This window comes from Hemicordylus capensis, chromosome 6, assembly GCF_027244095.1.
Source record: "Hemicordylus capensis ecotype Gifberg chromosome 6, rHemCap1.1.pri, whole genome shotgun sequence".
Taxonomy (NCBI): Eukaryota; Metazoa; Chordata; class Lepidosauria; order Squamata; family Cordylidae; genus Hemicordylus; species Hemicordylus capensis.
This window is the reverse complement of record NC_069662.1, coordinates 53,819,357-53,832,356: the sequence shown is the minus strand read 5'-3', so window position 1 is coordinate 53,832,356 and position 13,000 is coordinate 53,819,357. Positions and strand designations below refer to the sequence as shown.

General features: G+C 46.7%; 1 protein-coding gene and 1 non-coding gene across 9 annotated transcripts in view; both read right to left on the bottom strand.

The window, feature by feature from the left end:
• Positions 1-13,000, bottom strand: part of SCN4A (sodium voltage-gated channel alpha subunit 4) — a 121,987-nt gene that overhangs the window by 33,985 nt on the left and 75,002 nt on the right. For all 8 annotated transcript variants that reach the window (XR_008310555.1, XM_053266425.1, XM_053266429.1 and 5 more), the window contains 2 exons: positions 10,075-10,248; positions 8,919-9,275 (listed from right to left, as the gene is read on the bottom strand). Coding sequence is in view for 7 of the 8 variants with exons in the window: in XM_053266425.1 (XP_053122400.1) it covers positions 8,919-9,275; positions 10,075-10,248 (531 nt within the window). In the remaining variant the exon portion in view is untranslated. The remainder of the gene's footprint in view (positions 1-8,918; positions 9,276-10,074; positions 10,249-13,000) is intronic.
• Positions 6,186-6,257, bottom strand: TRNAC-GCA (transfer RNA cysteine (anticodon GCA)). Its single transcript has one exon. It is a non-coding gene; the product is annotated as a tRNA-Cys (tRNA).

The following is a 13,000-nucleotide window of genomic DNA, read 5'->3' as shown; positions in this document are numbered from 1 at the left end:
ACTGTTGGAGATGGAGTTGCAGTGCATCGACCTTTTTGCACCAACTATCCTAATGACCACTAGGGGCACTGGGAGCAGAGGTAGCTAGTGAGGGTCTCCTTACCTGTCCCTGCTGGCCTCTGCTCTATGATCCCTGCTTTGACTCCTCAGGTACTTCCTGTAGTGAGTCAGTCCTCTTCCTTTCCTCCTAGAGAGAAGATGGAAACATCTCTCTCTCTCCCTACCTATTCATTATGTAGCTGATAGATAGGATAAGTCTTTCCTATCTCAAATGTACTTCAATAAATCTCTAGTTCTTTGCGACCCAATGGCTGGAAATGCGTTCCTTTTTTATATGAAAATGTAAGCTTCTCAGGATGCAGTATTTTACATTCAGTTACAAACTCTGCTTTTTATTTATGCAGAACATGGTGAGAAAACTAGTGTCAGAAGTGTGATGTGGCCAGGAAGGATAGAGGAATTCAGCAAAGATGTTCCAAGGAGTTGGCTGCTGCAGAAAGATGAACACTGAGCTGACCCGTTAGCCATCTAGCCCTCTCCTCAGAGGCATCCTTATCCCTGGACTTCCGGGCCAAAGTCCAGGGCCTCCACACTCCCTGGGAGCTTCCAAATCTGAGTGGGAGAGGGCTGCAAGCAAGCCATGGCCACTATTGTCCCAAAAACTTAGGTGGGTGACACGCAGCAGGCGATCTCCCACAAAAATGAGTGGCAATGCTGCTCCTAATTACCATTACAGCTTACTTATCTGATCATGGGGTGGGGAGTCATTAGAGGTGACTAACTGGTAGCAGCAGCTGCTCCTAGCTGCCATTGCTGGCAAAGGCAATACTAATAACAGCGTATTACAAATAGTAATAATAGGAATTAGGAGGAGCAGAGTTTCCTTCTTGCTAGCTATTGCTCCTGTGCTTTCTTATACAAACATATGTTAACATATGAAAGTGCTGTATTTGGGTCACACCCAGTGTTCCCTGTAAGAGGGACTCCCAGATGTTGTTGACTACAATTCCCAGAATCCCCAGCTGCAATGGCCTTTGGCTAAGGATTATGGGAGTTGTTGTCAACAACACCTGGGAATCCCTGTTAGAGGGAGCACTGGTCACACAAAGGGTCCACCTACACTGACTGGCAGCAGCTTTCCAGGGCTTCAGGCAGGGATCTTTCCCAGACCAATCTCGGCTAGGGTTTGAAACTGGGACCTGCTGCATGCAAAGTATGCAGCTAAGGCCTGTCCCATGGTGGGTGAGCCAGTGCTGGCGGCAACACCCTTCTTGTACGTGCAACCAATGGCAAAAGGGAAAGGGGTGGGAGAGCCCAGCCGTGCCAAGGGGCTCTTTGCCACAGCCACTGTTCAGAGTGGCAGCGGTGGTTGCAGTTGCAGGCAGGGCAGGGGTTGGCAGAAGGCGCTCCTGGGGGCTCCTCAGCCTGCAAAGGCCAAGCCTTGAGGCTGAAGCTCTTTCTCAGCTCTGCAACCTGAGAGGGCAAGGACTGAACGAGGGACCATCTACATGCCAAGTTGGTGCTCTGTTGCTGAGATATGCCTCCATGCCCCCAATTGGCACAGAGTCCTGGTGGATGGTGAGTCCTGATATTTGCTATTCATATTTACTCCAGAAAACTATGAAGCACAATTTTCCCCCAAGGCACTTAAAGTAAAATGTGTTGTCAAGTCGGTGTCGACTCCTGGTGCCCACAGAGCCCTGTGGTTTTCTTTGGTAGAATACAGGAGGGGTTTACCATTGCCATCTCCCACGCAGTATGAGATGATGCCTTTCAGCATCTTCCGATATCGCTGCTGCCCGATATAGGAGTATCTGGGAAACATACCAGTGGGGATTCGAACCGGCAACCTCTGGCTTGCTAGTCAACCCCTTCTCAGAGGGCTTTTGACAGAGCCACACAGACAATGCAGGGATGATCGAAGAAGCCAGCAATCAACATTGAAGAATGGGATAGAGGAGGATCAGGAGGTAGAGGTCTTGGTTTTGACCTTTAAAGCCCAATAAGACATGGGGTCGGGGTATCTGTCAGTCCACATTCACTCATATAAATCTGCCAGGGCCCTTTGTTCAGCATCTTGGGCTCTGCTCACGGCCCCGCTGCTGCTTGAGAGCTAATTGATGGGGACTAGAGGCAGGGCCTTTTGGGTAGTGGCCCCTCAGATTTGGAATGCCCGCTCCCAAGAGGTTTACCATGCTCCCTCCCTCAGGGTTGTTAAAAAGCATCTGAAAATTCATCTTTTTGGAGAGACAGTTTAATGTTTTATCTACAGCTACATCTGGAGATATTTTAACTTTCAACTTTTAAATCTGGTTTTAACTGGTTCCTGCTTGTAGTTATTTTACTTTTATTAGGGCTCTATTATTTTATTATATTAATTGTTTTTATCATGTGCGTTTTAAACATCATTTTTGTGAGCTGCCTCAAGCAATATTGCACTGGAGGGGTGGGACAGAAATATATTAAATAAATAAATAAATAAATAAATAAATAAATAAGGCGCAAGTAGGGGAGACGAGGATAGATCATATATCACAGAACTCAAAACTGAAGAAGGAAAGGGACACAGCCTGATAAAGGAGTGTGGAGAAAAACATGTTGCCATTTCTCAGCAGCACTTGGGGTCACCTAAGGAAATGGATGGCAGACAAAATAAGGCAGACAAAATAAGGCAGACAAAATAAGATATTTCTTCATCCCACAGTGCCTAATTAGCTTACTGAATCTGCTGCCACAAGCTATGGGCTTAAGACAAATTTATGGAGCATAGATCTACTAGTTGCGATTAGCTATGCTGGCGAAGTAGAACCTCCATGTTCAGTTACAGTATATTACTGAATACCAGTTCATAAGAACATAAGAACAGCCCTGCTGGATCAGGCCCAAGGCCTATCAAGTCCAGGATCCTGTTTCACACAGTGGCCCACCAGATGCCTCTGGGAAGACCACAGGCAAGAGGTGGGCAGAGGCAGCAGCAGCGGCAGTAGCAGCAGCAGTAGCAGCAAGGGAGGGCTATTGTATCCGTGCCCTGAAGCATCTGGCTGACCACTGTTGGAAACAGGATGGTGGGCTACATCCTGGACCTTGGTCTCCTCCAATAAGGCGGCCCTTATCAGGTAGGAGAGGCCAAAAGTGGGGTCTGTGTTCAGCCCAAACCAAAGGTCCACCCTTCTTGCCCCCAGCCTGGCCCTCTTCATGGCAGGCACCGGCAGGACTGGCATGTACAGTAACATCAGCAAGAAAGTGGAATGCATTTGCTGTGAAAAGCCGACCTCCTGCCCACTCACAGCTGTTGGTGTTTGTGCCTCTCCCTTGCCAGGAGCACATTTGAGACTTGCTGATATTCAAGGTCATGGCTATTTGCACATGGCTCATGCCTCATGACTTAACAAGGACCTTTATATAAACCCCCTCAGTTTCCTTGCCCCTCTTGGATGCTTCTCCAAAGTGCCCAAAGAGCTGTTGCTGCCATTGCCACTCATAACCCTAAAGATTACTCAAGTCGGTTACTTCCTCCACAAAGTGGCTTCCGTTCTTTTCCTCATAATAACTTGAAACGGAAATGCCCAAAGTGACATTAATAGAAAAAGGGTGGCCTGCTCAGGGGACTCCCAAAATACACCAAGTGCTGAGGCCAGACTGCAAAATTCTAAAACTGTGAGGTGCTGCAGAGGAGATAACAGGGAGGAGCTGAAGCCAGGCTGGAAGTCACATGCATTGACCTAGAAAGCCTTTTGCTTCCTGCCAGATGTGTGCAGCTGTGATTCAGCAGGGATGGGGAGGTATTCTGCTCAGAGGCATTCTTGTTATCTGAGGAATATACTTGTCAGTTTGTTTATTTATTTATAAGAGTTATATGCCTCCATTCTTCATAAATGAATTCATGGCGGCTTACAACAAAATTCATTAAAAAACAGATTCAATGGAATGTGTTGGGGAGGCTGAACTGTAGTGGGGAAGGATGATCCATCCTTACCCCCAGTACAGCTCCTGTACTCAACAGTACAGTTGAGCAGCTCCCAGGGCTGCTCAACTTCGGCCCTCCTGCAGATGTTGGCCTACAATTCCCATAATCCCTGGCAATTGGCCACTGTGGCTGGGGATTATGGGAGTTGTAGTCCAAAAACAGCTCATGGGCCAAAGTTGAGCAGGTCTGTGACACTGTTGTCAGCAGCACTTGAAGGAGGATGAGGCACTGCATCTCTGTGAGCATCACACACACACACACACACACACACACACACACACACACACAGGCCTCCTTATCTGTTGATCATACTCATAATGGCCCTTTCAGTATGCATGCACATCTTAAAGCAGGGTCTCCCATCCTTGGGTTTCCAGATGTTGGACTACAACTCCCATCATCCCAAGCCACAACAGCCTTTCACCCATTGTGGCTGCCAATAATGGGAATTGTTGTTCAATAACATCTGGGGACCAACAGTTGAGAAACTCTATTCTAAAGGATGGGGGGATTCACAGCCCCAGGGAACTGAAGGACCAGAGTGCCAGGAGCTTTGGCACTGGGGCCGAAATCCTGCAGCCAGTCTGCTTATATAGTATTCTGACCCCCCACTCCTAGAACAAAAAGGAGATGGCTTAGTTCAAAGAGTAAGAGAGCTAGCAGGAGGAATTAGAAGTCCCTTCAGTTGCTACTCAAAAAGTAGCCATTCCAGACACCAGGTCTCTCCCAGATTAACCTGCATTAGCCTTCCTCTGTTGTCAACAATATTTGTGAAGCTTCCTTTTTCTGGAGATTTACCTTTCCTGGACATTACAACTAAAGATGGATAACATCTCCCCATCGCTGGCAACTTTTAAAAAGGCACTGAAGACACATTTATTCACACAGGCTTTCAATTCGATTTATGGTTTAAATTTTTTAATGCTGGTTTTAAATGACTTTCATGGTAACGTTTTTAATGTTTAAATGATGGTAATCGTTTAATTTGATTTAGTTTTGATCTTAACTGTTAAATTGATTTTAATTGTTTTTATTTGTTGTAAACCGCCCTGAGCCATTCTGGAGGGATGGTACATAAATCAAATCAAATCAAATCAAATCATCAATCAACAAATCTAGATAGATAGATAGATAGATAGATAGATAAAATAGCACTATAAAATATGTGAAATCTCTGTGCAATTCAGCCCTCCTCATATCTAAACATTTCTTCCCACCACCAAGGCACACAGAGCCCAGCCTGCCCAGGCCAAGACCTGCTGGCACCCGAGAGAGCTTGGTGAGCTGCTGCTCCTCCCACGCTCCAACACCCATCGTATGCAGAGCGCGTCATGGAGGAATCTAACTTCCTTCCACCATTCACATGAACCGTTCTCCTCCTCTCCACAAGAGAAATCCCATTCCTCATGGCATGAGGAATCTCCCTCCCTCCCACCAGGACCCTTTTCCTTCTCCTCCCCCATACAACCCAGATCACATCCCTCCAAACACACAGCCCCTTCCCATAGCGCACAGAGCGCGCCGTGGAAGAATTTCCTGCCTGCTCTGCTTGCACCTTCCCCCACTCCCTGCCCTGTCCTTTCTTTCCCACCCACCCCTTCCCTGTAGCCTCTTCCCCCATTTCCCTCTGGTGGTGGAACTACTGCCACTGCTCCTTTCCCCAGTCCCTGGTTTCCAGCTCTCCTTGCAAGGAACCGAGAACAGGAAGTGTGTGGACTCATGGGGACATTAGCAGCAGCCGAGCAGGGCAAAAGGAGGAAAGGTGGCTGGGATGGTGGCAGGGCATTGCCTTGCCTCATCCAATCTACTGCTTGAGGCCACCACTTCATCAGGCCTCAGTGGTGGGCTGGCCCTAGAACCCACCCTGGAGCCTGGCCTGAACCCTTGAGCTAAGGAGGGTTGGGGGGAACATAGGAAGCTGCCATATACTGAGTAAGACCATTGGTCCATCTAGCTCAGTATTGTCTTCACAGACTGGCAGCGGCTTCTCCAAGGTTGCAGGCAGGAATCTCTCTCAGCCCTATCTTGGAGAAACCAGGGAGGGAACTTGGAACCTAGATGCTCTTCTCAGAGCAGTTCCATCCCCTGAGGGAAATATCTTACAGTGCTCACACTTCTAGTCTCCCTTTCATATGCAACCAGGACAGACCCTGCTTAGCTAAGGGGACAAGTCATGCTTGCTACCACAAGACCAGCTCTCCTCTCCTAAAAAGCTTCAAGGGGGCACCCGGATTTGAACCAGGGACCTCTTGATCTGCAGTCAAATGCTCTACCACTGAGCTATACCCCCTTTTCGGTTATCTAAGTGCAGCCAATGGATTCAGATGCCCTCTCACCACTGCCCATGGGTTCCTGGGATTGCAGGGACAATATTTTCTGCAATAAGAGGTGCTCAGGCAAGAATCACTGGGGAAATTGTGCTTTTTGCCCTGGAAGCACTTTTCCCTAATGCAATGTGCACGGACAGGCTAAGGTTATGCAGTTATGTGAAATAAGCACTCTGTATGCACTCAGAGGTGCTCCCTTATATCCTAACTTCATATAAACTCAGCCTCAGCCCAGGTCACCTCGTTCAATGACCGTGAACAACTCCCCTACACATATCATTTTCCAAGTAGATTCCTAGAAGATTATAAAGGACCCTTGCCAAGCATCCAACCCTCAGAGGCCCCACCACCAGGAATGCAGGCTCCCTTTTAAACTCCCCAATTCTGCTTTAAAAGAGTGGCTGATGGTTGCAGATGAAGGGGCTAGGAAGGGCTCACACTTCCACAAACATAGTCCCCAGCAGAATTTTCTTTTTTTAATGCAGAATGCAGCAGTGGATATTGCAAATCAGCTGAAGAAGGTTCATATTGAGGACTGGAGAAAAGAAGGGCCTTCTAACTCTTTCCATTTCCCTTCTGGGAGGTTTTCTGCTTTAAAAAATCACCCCGCCAGCTCCCCCCCCCCCGTGATGGAGTACTGAAGGAAGGAAATGTGGAACACAAGGTGGGGAAATAAATTTCAGCTGGAAAGAAGAAAACACATCCTTACTGGGTGAGGGGAGGGGGATGCTGGACATCAGAACTAATGGCACTGATTAATTTCTAACGTAAGAGGTATTGGGGTCACATTTGCCTGGGATGCTAGTCATCTTTCCTAGAAGCTCCTTATAACATACATATATACACAGTGTCTCATAAACACAGTGGCGAGAGAGGAGCACTCTAAGAAACATCATCTTTTTTATCATTCCAAACTGGAAACAGATTCCAGAGCGGTGGCTCCAGAGTAACTCTGCAATAAGTTTCCCACTGAAGTTCATTCAACAGGAGCTGCAGCCCTGGCTTTCTGATGAGCATACTTGTATGATACAAGTCTCCAACCAGGGGCGTAACTATAATCGGGCAAGGGGGGACAGTTGTCTGAGGGCATGTCTTTCTCTAGTACCATTAAATGACTTGCATTGTCCACAATTTACAAAACCTTTTTAAAAATAATTTAGGATGTTATTCTATTGTGGCACATAGGTGTATATGTGTGTGTGTGTGTGTGTGTGTGTGTGTGTGTGTGTGTGTGTGTGTGTGTGCGCGCACACACACACACACACACATACACACACACACACAAATATATATGAAATTTTACTATGCTTTTTGTTACCACTACTCAGCCTCATTTAAGATTTCTTTACTTCATGAGCTGAGCTTCAGTGAGGGGGGCCCATTTTACAATCTTGTCTATGGGCCCACTCCAACCTTGCTACGCCCGTCTCCAACACGTGTTTGTCTCATCCATAATTCACACTGCTAGGTATACACCTAAAAGCCACAGTTAGCTGAGCACATCACCCTTGACAAATGCTTACCAGTTTCTTCCTATAGGCTGGTTCACACATTACAAATAAGCTGGTAGCAATTTGTCAAGGGTGGTTCAAAGCATCTTTCACAACTGGGGGGTTATGTGCTCCGAAAACTGTAGGAAGAATGCTGTCTGAGGCCAGAACTACACATTACAGAGAATGTAGCTTCCACCCAAAGCAAAGGCCCCAGGCCTCCTCCTTCCCCTCCCACCTGTAATGTGTGATGAAACCAATCACATTCATCATGCTCCACTTCTCCACATCCCACAAGCGGGTGCCAGTGAAGTGTAACAGGAGTGGTGAAGAAACATCAAACACAACTGCATCATGTCCTCCTCTCCCTTTGACATGCACTACCTGTCAATGGCTGAGGAGGAGACAGTGGGACCACAAGTAATGCCTAGTTTCCACCTTAGAATAAAGAAAAGAAACACAGCTGAAGTGTGGGGGGAAATAAATGATCAGAGAGCAGTGTAGTATAAGCGGCTAGAACATTTGTCCGGAGGTAGGAAATCCAAGTTTGTGTTCTTACTTGGCCAAAATGCTCACTGAAGACTGCATGCCAAGGGGAGGGGAAAGCAGATGAAAAGGATTTAATGCAGCCCCTGCACTAAACAAACAGATTTAATGTAGAATCTCTTTCCAATAGCAGGTCTGAGTCCTGAAATCTATTCAGATTCCATACACACATAAATGTGTGTTTTAATCCACACACATGGATTAAAAGGACTAGGATTCCTGGGCCAATGACATGGCTTCCAGAAAGACTGCAGTTCCAGGAGAATAAATATTCAAAAATTCTCTTGGTGCCGTAACCACTTTGCAAGAGAAGACTAAAGTCAAGAAAAACGCTTAGTCAAGAAAAGGCTGAAGTGACACACAGTCCTGAGCTGTCGATACCAATTGGGTGGCAGGGCCATGATGCAATTGCTTGGAATTGCATCACATCCCTGTGATGCAAGCCTGATTTGCCTGCCACTGGATGTCTCCCCAATGGACATGTTTATTTTGAAACCAGAACTGCCAATTAGAGTACGTTGGAACCAGGACCCCTTTGGCAAGGAGGCCCTTCACATTGTTCCCTCCATATTAGGACAAATAACTCACCACCAGGTTCCCGATGACCATAACCATCATGAAGACAGTGAGGCAGAGGGGCTGTCCGGCCACTTCCATGCAGTCCCACATAGTCTCAATCCACTCCCCACAGAGGATGCGAAAGATGATGAGAAAGGAATGGAAGAAGTCGTGCATGTGCCAGCGTGGCAACTCGCAGTCACTGGAAATCTTGCAGACGCACTCCTTGTAGCTCTTCCCAAACAGCTGCATACCCACCACAGCAAAGATGAAGACAACGATGGCCAGCACTAGGGTGAGGTTGCCCAGAGCACCCACCGAGTTGCCAATGATCTTGATCAGCATGTTGAGGGTTGGCCAGGATTTGGCAAGCTTGAAAACCCTCATCTGAAAGAGGAAGAAGAATTGTGCTTAGTCTGTGGAACTCTTTGCCATTAGCTACAGGATTCAGGTCTGAATGCTTAGGGCATATTTGGCTGGTCAAGATCCAGAGGCTATCACCATGGGTGTTCATCCTGAAAAAATAAACCTACAGTGCCGACAGTGTAACCCTTCTGGAAGAAGAAAGTCCTGGGTGTTTCAACCACAGCCCTTTGCTTGTCTATCCTGGGTTTCTCTATCATCTAAGAGAGATAACCCAGCTAGCTATATAACAGCACATTCCTTTATGAACAAGGGCAGACAAAGTCTAGATATGGCCTGAGATTTCACCAGATATTTCCCATATACTCCTAAGCTTCTCTGTAAAACTACAAGGGCTGGAAACATTTTATTTTTTTTAAGATAGCTGAGATTCCTAGGAGGTCAAAATTGCACAGAAATGCTAGAATATGTCCAGCCCCAGTTGTTGCTATGGGCACCTACTTATCCATCTCCAAAGTGCTAACACTGTATCTGAGTTGTGGTGGCACATGTCAAGGGGCACTCCTCGCAGAAGTCCAGGCTCTCAGGATGCCTATGGCACTGGTTGGTTCACTGTACAAGCTGAGCGTGTATTCTAATCTCCTCTGCAATGCTCCAGGAAGGCCAGGGACACCTTCCTTGTTTACATGGGAATACCCTTACCCCATTCTACCCAAGGGGGGTGGGGACATCTTGACCCACCCCTGGTGCCTTTCTAGGTGCTGAACAAATAAGCTGCTGCAGGAGCCCTTTCCATGAAGGCTTAAAGAATCATGTCACCTACCAGACGGAAGGAACGGAGCACAGATAGACCCTGGACATTGGCAAGGCCAAGCTCAACCAAGCTGAGGGTGACGATGATGCTGTCAAAGATGTTCCATCCCTGCTGGAAGTACTCATAGGGATCTAGAGCAATCAGTTTCAGCACCATTTCAGCTGTGAATATCCCAGTGAAGACCTGCAGAGAAAAGTGCAATGAGCAGCCAGATAAATTACAGCAGTAACAAATGGTGTGTGCCCGTGGAGGGGCAAGATTCTAAAGCAAATGCTCTTCATGTGTCATTTGCTGACAATAATTCTAATGTCTATTCTCTCAGGCCACATTTCTTTACAATATTTATGATTCTGGATACTGTTGGTTTAGTTTTAATTTTAAGAAATACACTCCCTTCCCTTGTGCATAAGGATACCATACATCCTCATTTCCCCTGGACATGTCCGTATTTCCACAAAAAAAGGAAGGGCGGTATGGCCTGCCCCCACAGGAGAGTCACCTGGAAGATCTGGCTTCCTCAAGCCAGGGCTACCAGTTCCCAGAGGCCAAGGCTGCCACTGCAAGATAGAAAGCTGGCAAGTAAACCTGGCCACCTTTGCATGAGTGGCCAGGGCTACCCACTGCAGCAGGAGGCCCTAAGTGGATCTGGCCTCTGTTCTTCAGCAGCCAGGTCTACTGGGTGGGCAGGCCACCTCCCCTCCTGAAATAATGGGTGGACCTGACTGCCCAGCTCTCCGGAGGCCAGGTCTATGGCTGTCACTGGCTCACTCAAGTCAAGAGGTAGAGCAGGCCTCCATCACTCCAGCAGCCAGGTCTTGTCTACTGCCACCACTGTCGCTGCCCCATGCAAGTCCATTGGTAGGCCTGGCCTCTGTACTTAAATCATTTCCCTTTTATCTGCCTGAATTTTTACCACCAAGCCTGCCACACACAGTCCTCTCTTCCACTTCTGCCACCAGCTCCCTCAGTTTGTTTTCTCAATTCCTTCCCACAGTGCAGGTATAGGAAGACTTTTTTCTTTGATGCAAATGCAATGGACTAAGGAAAAGAACTGCCTTAATCTGTAGCTTCAGTTAAAGGTACTTTGCTCACCCAGTTTAACTACTAAAATATGAACTGTCACCAATTCCATTCCTACTTGATCAGAGCTGGTGAAGAAAATCTGATCCACAGGAAAATATAGCAGTATATGGATATTTTTATTATTATCTATACAATTATTTCTCTTAGATGTACCTGTCGCCAATCCCATGCGTGGCAGCACTCGCGGGAGTTCGGAGAGCTGCTGGATAGTGAAGGGGATGATAGTGATGGGGATGGGCAGCCGGCCGGAAGGCCGGTAGTTAACGGCAGTGGAGGGTGGCCTAACGACGGTGCCGGACGGCGGGAGAGCAAGGAGGCGACGGCAGTGGAGGCGGGCAGGGAGGAGGTGGTGGAGGCAGGTGGGGAGTGGGAGGAAACTGCGGCGGAGGTGGGCGGGTGAGGAGGAGGAAAGAAACAGTGCAGGGGGCAGGTGACCAGGCCGGAGAAAGCTGTGATGACGGGTGGAGGGGTGGGAAACGGGTGGGGTGGTGGGAAATGGCCAGGTGGGGAGAAGTAGAGGAGCAGACGTTCTGCACCAGCCCAGCTAGTTGTTGTTGTTATTATTATTAATAATAATATAATACTGCTTAATAATTATAATATAACATTATAAGCACTCATCTCCCCTTCACACTTTAAGGTGTTCACAGCAGTCAACACCTCTACACGAAGCAAATGTATATGCACATAAAGTAGCGATCAGCCTTCAGTTTTCTCTTCTGCAAGCGAAAACTGGAGAATTTTTCAGATTAAAATAAGATTAAAAATTTTCTCAGATTAAACGAGAAAAGATAAAAGTCACTCATGGAAGTAAAGGCATCTTGTTCAGATCATGAATCCTTAAACATCAAAACTCCGAAGAAGCCTTTATATTCTTAACTCCTTAGTCCTCTTCCCTTAAAGAAGTTAAACCTAAGAAGTTAAACCTAAGAATATCATGCATATTCTTGTTCTGTATATCTGTAAACTCCACAGAGAAGGAACCTGCCTTTTGCTTCTGTTACCTCTGAACTAGTGCCATGTACATCAGTGACATTATGTAAATAACAATAACATTACGCCTTTGTGTCTGGATGCTCTTCTATCCCTTCCAGACTTGTTGGCATGTTAATAATTTGACATACTTTCAGGAGCCTGGCAAACACCATCAGGGGCATGTTTGCTTTGGGTCAGATTTCATTCAGGGAATATAAGGAGATTAATAGGACAAAGCCTGTCACCGCATTTCCTAAGCTGTTGGAAATTGGCTGCAGATCCAGCTTTAGAAACATAGTGGATATACTCTAGGTGTGAAGTTTCCCTAAGGAAGTTGTCAAATGTCAATGCAAAACCCTAAGCACAAAGAGTCTGATAAGTTATTAAATGTATTGATTTTTATATTTTTTAAAAAGAGTTTTAGAAGCTAATATAGTCAGTCTAGCATCTAACTAGGATTCATGAAACCTTGGATAGACCCTTATACAAACTGAATTCAAACCAAACCTCCGGTCCGTGAACTGGTTCATTAGAACTGGCGGGGCAGTTCGGTTCATGCACTTGAACTGTGTCGACCCGGTACGGGATGTTTGTGAAGGGAAATTTGGTAAAGATTCCCCTTTACAAGCATCGAAGATCCCTAGGAAGTGCCATGGGGTTGAAAAGGGCAAGCATGTGGTGGGGGGGGGAGGCAGGAGGTCACCTTACCCGTGGGGTGGCTTCACAGTTTTGCTTTTGAGTATATCTCCTGGGGTTTTTTTTTCATTATTGCTGCTTTTAACTTTCAACATTTTAATTTTTCATTTTTTTGTTATGTTATATGATTGCCTTTGAATTTGGTTGTGAGTCACTTTGAGATTTTGTCTGACTGAAAAGT